Below are 11,244 nucleotides of genomic sequence, written 5' to 3'. Positions count from 1 at the left end.
CTACTTAAATTATAAATTTCATTATTTCTGATTAATATTATAGTGATTTCACATTTGTAATTTGTTTCATTATTGATGAATGATTATCGTCATATAAAAGCATTTTTACACTGCCATACACAAATCATCTACTAAAATTATTCATCAAAATCTATTTATTAAAAGGACGAATATAATTCTGACCATTGTATTTTAAACAACAAATTTTACAACAATTGTTTAATTGAATATATTTATAATTCGTATATATATACACACAATTAAAATTTCGGAAGCGATAAGTGCAATGTGTTCTGTTTTAAGGATCATATAGAAATGAAATGATATATTTGCCATATACAATCAAGTAGTTAGACAATTAATCTCTTGACGCGCGACTTATTTTATTAAATAATAAGAGCACAAATAGAGATTATATACATTTAAGTATATTAATTATATAATTACAAGAATTACAGGATATGTATATCAGAAAAAAACCAATAATTTTGTATACTTTCATATAAATTATAAGAGAATTTATAAAAATAATATATATATATATATATATACATATGTATATATATATATATATATATATGTATATGTATATGTATATATATATACACACTGTATGTAATAAAATAGCATAATAATGCAAAATTGTATTGACTTACTGTTGCAACACTATAGAGTAAATGTTATATAAAATACATGACTCTTTGGAAAAGGTATTATTATGTTTTAATATAAAACCGCTAAAGTTATTTAATTCTGTACACGAGCACATCGGATGTTATAATGTCAGTGTAAATATGAGTAAAAGATTCATTCGTGACACACAGAATGCCCTTGTGAGTAATGCATGCTACAGGATATAAAGGCTGTAAAAAATGCAAAATTGGTTGTCGCTGTTTTATTATTCACCGTACGGTAAATCACCGTACGTATACGTGGAAATAGATTCGCACGCATCGCCAAAGATACGAAGAATTATTAGAATATTATTATGTATCGTATACAAGCGCAAACCCAATAAGGTTGTCTCTCTTTCCGAAACGTAAAACCCAAATTTAACGGATCTGACTGTCCAGTAAAGTAACATTGAGAAAGTAAATGGGCGAGATATAATATGGGAAAGGTCTTCTTTCGATAGCCTTATTATAAGTGTTTTCCCTGATGACTCATATCAAGAATATGAAGTATGGGACTTTCATATACATATTGCGATATCGATTTTTTCGTAAGAAAGAAAATACAATTCTAAATTGATGTTGCATAGTGATAATTTAATTTTATATATATATATATATACTTTATATATATATATATATAAAATTGTATGATGGAAAATATTACACTTAAGTAGTTATAATTAAGTAGTAATATCGATAACAAAATATACACAATTATTTATTGCTACAATCTTTCGTGCTATAATCAATAATATCTACATTCAAAAAATTATAGATTGATTTTATAATATTTATATATTAATATTGTGATGTAACAAAATAACACGATATTAAAATTCACATTTTGTTAATAACAGCTTTTTTAAGAGCACTTGAAATTAATTCTTTCTTATAAAAAAATTTATGAAAAGTCGTGACATAACTTAATAATTTTTATAATAAAACATTTTGTTAAAATTAAGTAAAGAATAATTAAAATTAATAAAATTTTATTCATTTTTTATTTTGAAACTGAAGTTTTTTTAAATATCTATTAAATTTGTTATCAGTTATAATTTAAACCCATTATAATATATATATATATATATATATATATATATATATATATATGATAACAAGGCCTTTCTCATATGATTTAAAAATGTCTTTTTGTAAGCAATAGAGTATAAATTAGTAAAAGAAAAATTGTCTATATGTAAAAAAATATTACACGCATATTTTATATATTTAAAAAATATGAATTATTGATGCAATAGTTATAAGTTATGCACATAGATATATGAAATTGAAAAGATATACCATATCATTTTATTTATATTGAAACAATCGATATTTTTCTTGATTTCTACATTTAGCATGAAAACATAATCAACAATTTTCGTATATCTGGATGTCATGAATATACATGCGGAAGAATCTTTCGTATATTTATACGCATACAATTAAATCTCAGTCTAGCATATGACTATATATATATATTGGTTGATTGCTTCTCTGCCCGTTATAAAAAGAATGCGGTAGAGGAGAGCAATCAGTAGTCTTCGTGCGGTGTTCATCGACGATTCTCGCTGTTCTCATTGATCTATTTGATTCATTTTTATGCAAAAGGATCCCATTTGTGTGCGAGCATATTAAATTAATTAGTGAGTAACAATTAAACCAAATTGAATTAGTGTCCGTCTTAAAAAGAATTGAAACCAATATAATTTTGACACGTGAATACAATTTTCAATATATATATAGTACGATTCGTTAATTAATTCTTTGCACCAATTATCATCATTATCACTGAATATCAAAATTATTTTTGCGCTTTTGTCATTGTTGAGATTTAATAGAATTAATTTTAATCTCTTTCTATCTGATTCTCTCATTCTTTTTTCAGTTTCTTACGATAGCAATGTTATTATTTTGTTGACGTTAAACTACGTATGATAAGATGACGTGCGGGTCAAGTTATAAAATAAAAATCGCATTACGTTCGAAAATTGCTGTCTATTTAATATGCGAAAAAATAAAGTTTTATAACATATTGATAAAGCGTTACAGCTCCTAAGCTGTTGTATGATAATTATATATTACACTTGGTTTGAATTTTTAAGTTATATACATTATTGCTACGATAATTATATATATATAACAAAAATTTGAAATTTATTAATATTTATTAAATTTGGAATTTATTAGTATTTATTAATCTTTAAATATAATAATGTTTATATGTACATGTCATAAACTGTCTTCTGAATTTAACAAGAAATCGTGATTTTTTTATTTCGAGATCATAATTAAATTATTGACTTATCTTCTCACGACACACACATTTTTCCAGGAAAATGTAATAATTTGTCAATATCGTAGCTTTTAACGTGTACACGCATCTTCGATCTGACGTCATTAGAATAATGTTATTTTCATTGAACTCGGAGCGATTTTATTTCTCAATGTCAGATATAACTCATTATTAACTTTGACCGTGAAAAAAGTCGCGGGGGAATCCGTTAATAATGCTGTCACGCTAGGTTGCAAATGTTTAATATCAATCATCTATTATGGATAGACTCGTGTATTTATTCAATGTCGGGAGTACCCAAGCAGAACTTATTTTCGCGCCAACTATAGCTCGATATCGAAGCATCGAAATCTCCACGCACGCGCTGCGTCTCGAATTTCTTTAAACTTTTTTATTTAATAGATATATCCCTCTTTGTTACTTATTAACAAGTTTTACAGCGGAAGTTGTATTCAATCTTTTAACAAAATAAAAAAAAAAAGTGACTTTTTATTATCATAATTATATCAATTAATTATCAATGCTATATGCGCTCTATAATATGAACGTGCAGTAGGTAAATAAATAAAGTGTAATACTATTTATGAAAAATTCATTTTCTTGTTAAGAAGAAGACAAATATGAAAATATTATCAATTTCTCAGAATTATGTGAAAAAAGTGATTATATGATAAAGTTTAGAGAATGTAGATAATAAAATTTTATTTCTTAGTCAATTATAATTTTAGATGTTGTAAGCTTTAAGTATAATTACTAAGATTTTTAAGATAAAGATTTAAAAAAATGGTAAAAAAAGTTTTAATATAGAAAAAAATTATTTAAATCTCAAGCAATGTAATCTTGTTTTTTTTTTAATTTTGCTCATATATAAGGCGTTTTAGATTTCTCCAATTATATAGAAACATTATTTGCAGACACAACAATTTTTTTTATAAGTTGCATAATCTATTTAAATACTGACAATGAAATAACGTGATGTATTTTAATTTTTAGGCCAGACGTGTGATTTAAAATGTGGTCTTCCGTCATCGTATTCATCAGTTTACTATGTATATTAATACCATCGACGCAATCTCAAGGTATGCTTTTTATTACCATTTTGAGTAATATATATGTCTACAAATTCCATTATAATCTCGTCACTCAGATTTTACTTGTGAACTATAATAAACGAACCGGTATTTCGGGTGAGAAGAAAGAAATCCTTATTCGGGTATTTCCGATATGTGTTCAAACACAAAATATATTATCTCTAATTATAAATAATATACATGCTGCTATCGTTACTCTCGAATGCGTATCTTTTGTGTTACGTAATTGTTATTCTATCTATATATAATCACTTCACTGGCTCGACAAGCTTTACTATTACTAAAGAATTTTATTTTATTTATGATAAATTTTAAGATTATTAAATTGATATATGTCTTTGTATATTAAAAATTCTCTTTTAATAGTTTAGCACACAAACTTTCCTATAATTTTTCTCTTTTTTTTAGCAGAGATTAATTATTTAATCTTTAATAAGTATAAAGATTTACAAACTTTTTACGTTATATTATTACATAGATTTCCGAGAAATTACAAGTAGTATATATTGACGTAAAACTGACCGAACACGGTCAAGGCGAGATCCTTTAAATCGAGAGAACGAGACTCTTACATGTAGTATATAGTATAACCATCAGTGAAGGTCGGCTGGAGGCCGATTTGTTGCGACATTTTCCACCTTTTTTTCAATGATTCGATGCTTCCGAGAAAAAAATATCGCCACAAATTAAAAGATCCGTGATCATACAATCGATCAAATTGATCGAAATTAATAAAAATGATGTAAAGTACACTTTGAGATAAAACAATTTATAAATATGTAATATATTCCATATATTTCCACTATATTTCCACTATATTTCAATGAGAAATTATTCGTGTATTATTAATTGAAAATAATTGTGTTTATAACTTTTTTATATTTTTTATAAATTAAACAAAAATAATGTGAAAATAATACAGAAAAATGGACGGCCAATTATGCAATCATCTTTGATTCTCTTTTTTATATTAATTAATTATTCTAATTACATATAGTATAATTAAATCAGCAGATAATTTACCGGATGTGGTTGCGGTTATTAATTTATATAGAATATATAGAGTAATCATTGAACAGAAAGTTGTTACACGATTTATTATGTTAGATAGATTGTTTGATCAAGCAAATAAAAATATATGATATTTGTTATACATTATATATTAATTTTAATATTCTACTCATGTGGCATAAATATCTGATAGTTGATAGCTGAATGTATATTCATTTAGAATTAATTGTCCAATTATTTCTTACAAGTATGTAAGATATTCCACTACATTTCAATGTAAATCACGATAAACTCATCAGAATAATTTAAACTTAAAATCATCAGAGTTTAAGAAACAGTACTTAGCAATGCAACAAACATTAGCATAACTTTTTTCACAGAAAATGCATTTACATAGTGCAGTTAGTAGAATTTAAGTATTGGAGATCGTACGTCCATAAATAATTAATGTGCATATAATTTATTGCGTAATAATAAAATGCATTCTAAATAACTGTTCACATTTATTACGATAGTGATAAAGTTGTACAATTTGTCATGCTAAATCTTCTAATATTCCTATAATTGCTACCTGCTTATAAGTTTTTATAATTATATTTTTGATTAATTAAAGATTTTTAATAAAAATAAAATCTCATTCATTGTTTGATATATGTATATATAATTACAAAAAACACACACATTAAAATATATATAACACATAAAATTATAAATAAACACAGAAAAAACAGTATCCTTGAGAGAATGCAAATATGTTTTGATTCAAGTATATTTTATCCTTATAATAGCACCAAATATAAATAATTTTGGATAAAGGATAATTTATCTTTAAAACAAAGTGCAAAATATTCTTGGTTGAAGCTGAAATTTACTTATAAATATTGCAAGGACAAGTGACAAGTGTGCATCGGATATAAGCGGTACTTTCAAATAAATATAATAATTCTTAGTTCAAATGTGACTAAGTTTGTTTTTACCATATGCGATTTTTAAAACAAGAATATATCTTAAGGATAAAATATACTTTACACAAACTTATTTCTTATTAAAGCAAATGAAAATTTGTGATTACAAAGAGCATTCTATGCTTAAATCAATCAAATAGCGTTCAAGAATAAAAATATACTTAAATCAAGGATTTCTTTTTTTCTGTGAAATTATATATCTTTTATCGCAAATCATAGATCGTCTGTGAATTTTATAAAAACGTAAAGTTTTTTAAAATTATATATACAACAAATTAATAGAAAATTATATTACTTTAAAAAATCTTTTGAAGAAACTCACAAGTATTATATATAAAATTCGTGAAACTGAATTTTCATTGTTATAGGTTCATGCCAAAATCCGCAAGGACAACCAGGCGTATGTATCAATATTAGAAATTGCCAAGTGTTGCTCGACCTTCTGCAATCAAATTCTCAAAATGCAGAAGTAGGAAATTTTCTTCGTGCATCCGTTTGTGGGTTCGAAGGTAGAGATCCTCAAGTTTGCTGTCCTGCCGGCACCAATGGCGGAAATACCGGTGATACAGGAAACGGAGGCAACAATTTAGGCGGCGATCAAGGTCGCAGCGAGATCACGAATACCGTGTATGGTCCTTTGTATCCACCTGATTGCGGATTCAGTAATGTATCGCTACGTAGAATTGTTGGTGGCGAACCAGCTTCGTTAGGTATATATAAATAATTTTAATACAATTTTTTGCTTCCCACACATCATTGACAATCATGGGTGTCCGCAGAAGGAGGCATTTGCTTCCTCCTAGAAATCAGTAAAAAAATTAAGCATTTACTCTCCTTGTGAATAAACACTGGAATTTATCTGCAATTTTATTTAATATCCCTAATAGCACAGCACAACATATCCGAAAGATATTCAGAGGATATTGAAAGGATATCCAGAGGACATTCGAACATCCTCAGGATGTTCTCTGAACGTCTTTGGGATACGTGTGCTAATAGGGGTAAAATAATAAAATATTAAAATAAAGAATAATTAAAAAATTGAATTAAAAAAATTAAGGAAGAATAATATAATATAGGAAATAAAAAAATTTAATCATGCCCCTTCCTGGAAAAAATTCCTACGGACGCCCATGTTGACATAATTATATCTTGAAATTATTTTTAGGAAAAACTTATATACAAATTTGAAATTATAAATTTGACTTAGATTAAATAGAGTGTCAGCGCTATTAATGAAGCTATAATTCTTGATAATAATAAAACTGATTAATTTTGCAGGTTCTTGGCCTTGGCTTACCGCTCTTGGATATAGGAATTCGAGAGATCCGAATGTTCCAAGATGGCTTTGTGGCGGTGCTCTAATTACCTCTCGGCACGTGCTAACAGCCGGACATTGCGTGTTTGGACGGGATGATTTGTATAAAGTGCGTATTGGCGACTTGGACCTCAACACCGATTCCGATGGAGCGTTTCCCTTCGAGGACTTTCTCGAGAGAAAAACGGTACATCCGGACTACAACCCCACAACCCATACGAATGATGTGGCTGTCTTGAAAACGACTCGAGACGTACCCTTTACATGTGAGCTTTATTTCTGTTTTAATGTATTTTTTTTTTCAATTATATTGGTATTTTTCGCACGAAAAGTCGAGGAACAGTGTAAATTTATTGTTGAAAAAATTTAATTGACATGAAATATGAGATGAGAAGAAAATGTTTCATGTTCTTTTTTGTGATTTACAATTTAACGTGAATTATTTCTGATAATTATCGTTTTATATTTATCGTTTTGCGCCAAAAAGAATTACAAAGTTACAAAGAGATATCAAAACTATAGCAAAAATTTTTATTTTTTCTTCCCACTCTCTTAAGTGAACATTTACTCAAACGATCTATAGACATTTTTTTATAAACATAGCTGCATTAAAATATAGTTAAGTATTTGTACAAAATTAAAATATCACAGTTTTTAAAAATTAAATATTTTATATAGGTTTTAGAATTTAACTTTTTTTCTTATTATAGCACGATAAATTGATATCAAAACTTTAACTTTCAGCAATGCTTCATCCCATTTGTCTTCCGGTAGATGATTTTAATAGATATAGAAATCTGGAGAATACATATCCTTTTATTGCTGGATGGGGATCTATTTATTTCCGTAAGTGCTATATGAATTAAACTATATATATATATATTGTACAAATATATTTTTAAAAATCTTTCCTCAATGGTAAAAGTCGACCAAACTGACAATCATTTATTATAAATAATTAGTTAAAATACAACGTTTCGGCTGTCATTGCAGCCCTTTTCAAGTAAATCTATAAAAAGTTACATAAAAATAATTATAATTTTAATACATTTCATCACAACAAATAATTATAAATTCATATACAAAAATATGTTACATACCAAACGTAAATGCATAATAAATTAATACAGTAAATCAAATTCACTGCATACCACCATTTTAACTAATTATTTATAATAAATGATTGCCAGTTTGGTCGACTTTTACCATTGAGGAAAGATTTTTATTAATTATTACTGGCGAACCTTAAGGATTATTATTTGAAATATATTTTTACATATATTCTTGTATATATAATTTTTTGTTAATTATAATTTGATAAATTTCTTTAATTTCTTATAATTTAATAAGTATATAAATCGCGTGTGTGTGTGTGTGTGTGTACATAAAAAACAATATGTATAATATATATATGATAATCTTTAAATCAGAAAGTGCTAAAATACTTTATGATATATTATTCATTTTTTTAGGTGGACCCACAAGTAGTCGGCTTTTGCAGACACAACTTCCTGTACGTACAGAACAAGAATGCAAAAAAGCTTTTCAGAACTTTAAAGGAAATGTAATAGATAGCCGCGTTTTGTGCGCCGGCTTTGCTCGAGGTGGAAAAGACTCCTGTCAGGTGAGAAATGATTGTAAAATAATTATATTGATAGAAAAGATTATTTAAAATTTTTATTTACTATTTTTTTATAAATAGCTTAATAAATAAAAAAATTAATAAATCGAATTATGCGTGGTCATAGGCTTAGTCGATTGAAATAATAATCCCAAAAATTTATTGTTTTTAAGACACACTTTGATTGCAAATCAATTTTCGTTCTTTTCATAATTTCTAATATTATTATTTATCAAATTTATTTGCTGATTTAATTAATAAATTTGCTAAGTAATTTTGCCACCTTCTGCAAAATTTTTGTATTTTTTAAATTATTCATACAAATGTAATGATTTTTATTTGTGTTAATGAGACGTATAATGAAAAACTAGTTCATTATAATAATAGAATAATTTTAAGAAAGATACTAAAAAAATTATTATTTCATTAATTAAATATTTTTTATTAAGTATTTATTTTTTTACTTACGATATTAAATGATTTTTTTAGGGTGATAGTGGTGGGCCAATGATGTCTCCTAATCCTCGAGATTACCAATACTATTATGTTGTTGGAGTAGTATCATATGGTTTCAGATGCGCTGAACCAGGTTTTCCGGGTGTTTATTCAAAAGTAACGGCCTTCCTCGATTTCATTACGAACCAATTAGTGTAAATAATATTTCTTCGCAAATAAAAACCTTCTGTCCATTTTTTTCTCTTAAATCCTAAAAACTGAATGCCATATATGTTTTAATTTGTAAAGTAATCTTTTTTATTTTAACTCTATCATGCAACATTTAATAATTATTCTAAGCAAGTAAATTACAAAAATTATTCTAAGCGAGTAAATTACAAAATTAAATCTTGTTTGTTGCTTTAAATTAAATTATGTCTTGCATATGTGTGTGTGTGTGTGTGTGTGTGTGCGTATAATTTTTAATATGATAAAAAGTTATAAAATTATAAATTTTTTATTATGTTTTTTTATATATTTTTTCTATTATATTTTTAATAGTATTATCTATATACTTTACCTATATATATACTTTATTATATATTACTTTATCTATATACTTTATAAAACTGAAATTGATGATTAATTCATTTATTCAAATTTCAATTTTTGAAACATTTTTTAAATAACATTTTTAAGTCATTTTAATTAAATCCCAATTATCTTAATCAATGATTAATTTTATTATCTCCTGTGTTTTTTAATATAGATAATTTTATTTATTGTGGTTTAAAAAATAAAAAATAGATTAGGAACAATGTGATATAATTAAATTTTGATGTAATCTGCCAATTAAATTAATCAGTGAAGTCGCATACGCTTGTTAAGGGGATCCTAAATGCACGGGCGAACTCCGATAGGGTCGATAATGAAGATTTTTTAAATATAATTATCGACAAAACTCGACAGATGTCGCAATAAAAAAGTTGTCAATCGACACACACATACATATACAGGGTGTCCCATTTTATATAATTTATAATTATATAAAAATTATATATACACAGGTTGTTACACATACATATACACATATGTATGCGTGTGTGTATTTATACAAGGTGTCCCATTTTTACTACCCCTAATATCTCTTTGTTTCAATGCATTTTATAATAAAACAACAAAAGTTGTACGGTTTCAAAGGAACTATAAAATAGTACCATTAGTGTTGAAACCTTGCACAGTCATAAAGATTACGTGAAAGTCACTATCACATGATAAGTTATAAAGTTTCAACATTGCAATATCGCTTCTGAGAATTTTGCGCACATGCAAACTGCATCTGGGGTAAAATATTTTGTACAGTTATCAGCAAACGAATAGATCGCCTGTGGAATTATTTTTTAAAACAACCAGCACACGAATAGATCGCCTCTGGAATTACAGTTTTAAAACAACCAGCACACGAATAGATCGCCTCTGGAATTACAGTTTTAAAACAACCAGCACACGAATAGATCGCCTCTGGAATTACAGTTTTAAAACAACCAGCACACGAATAGATCGCCTTTGGAATTACAGTTTTAAAACAACCAGCATACGAATAGATCGCCTCTGGAATTATTTTTTAAACCAGCACACGAATAGACCGCCTCTGGCACTAACTACTATAAAAACTATAATAATAATTATCAATTATACATGAAAAAATAAACAAAGGATTGCATTATCTTTCAGATAAAAAAAATTGAGAATTGCATTTTAATAAAAAAAAATTAAAATAAAAATTAAAAATAAAAATAAAAATTGCATTTTAAACGTCTATTTGAATGTTCTTAT

The 11,244-nt window shown here is 26.5% G+C and overlaps 1 protein-coding gene across 1 annotated transcript; it reads left to right on the top strand.

Annotated features, from left to right (window-relative positions):
• The first annotated feature begins 2,193 nt into the window (after positions 1-2,193).
• Positions 2,194-9,662, top strand: LOC114930573 (venom protease). Its single transcript, XM_029302389.2, has 7 exons — positions 2,194-2,317; positions 3,961-4,046; positions 6,403-6,744; positions 7,316-7,618; positions 8,097-8,198; positions 8,825-8,976; positions 9,463-9,662. The coding sequence occupies exons 2-7, from the start codon at positions 3,980-3,982 to the stop codon at positions 9,625-9,627; spliced, it is 1,131 nt and encodes a 376-aa protein (XP_029158222.1). The 5' UTR covers positions 2,194-2,317; positions 3,961-3,979; the 3' UTR covers positions 9,628-9,662.
• The last annotated feature ends 1,582 nt before the right edge of the window (positions 9,663-11,244 follow it).

This window comes from Nylanderia fulva, unplaced genomic scaffold, assembly GCF_048542155.1.
Source record: "Nylanderia fulva isolate GAGA-0341 unplaced genomic scaffold, ASM4854215v1 Scaffold30, whole genome shotgun sequence".
NCBI lineage: Eukaryota > Metazoa > Arthropoda > Insecta > Hymenoptera > Formicidae > Nylanderia > Nylanderia fulva.
Note: the sequence above shows the minus strand (reverse complement) of the source record. Positions and strands in the feature narration are given on the sequence as shown.

What these genes read in the sequence shown, in the direction of transcription:
- LOC114930573 (XM_029302389.2), top strand. Translation starts at nt 3,980, where the DNA reads ATGTGGTCTTCCGTCATCGTATTCATCAGTTTACTATGTATATTAATA. An exon ending in TGGCGAACCAGCTTCGTTAG is followed by an intron (nt 6,745 to 7,315) that starts GTATATATAAAT and finishes TTAATTTTGCAG; the next exon opens with GTTCTTGGCCTTGGCTTACC. An exon ending in GTGGAAAAGACTCCTGTCAG is followed by an intron (nt 8,977 to 9,462) that starts GTGAGAAATGAT and finishes TGATTTTTTTAG; the next exon opens with GGTGATAGTGGTGGGCCAAT.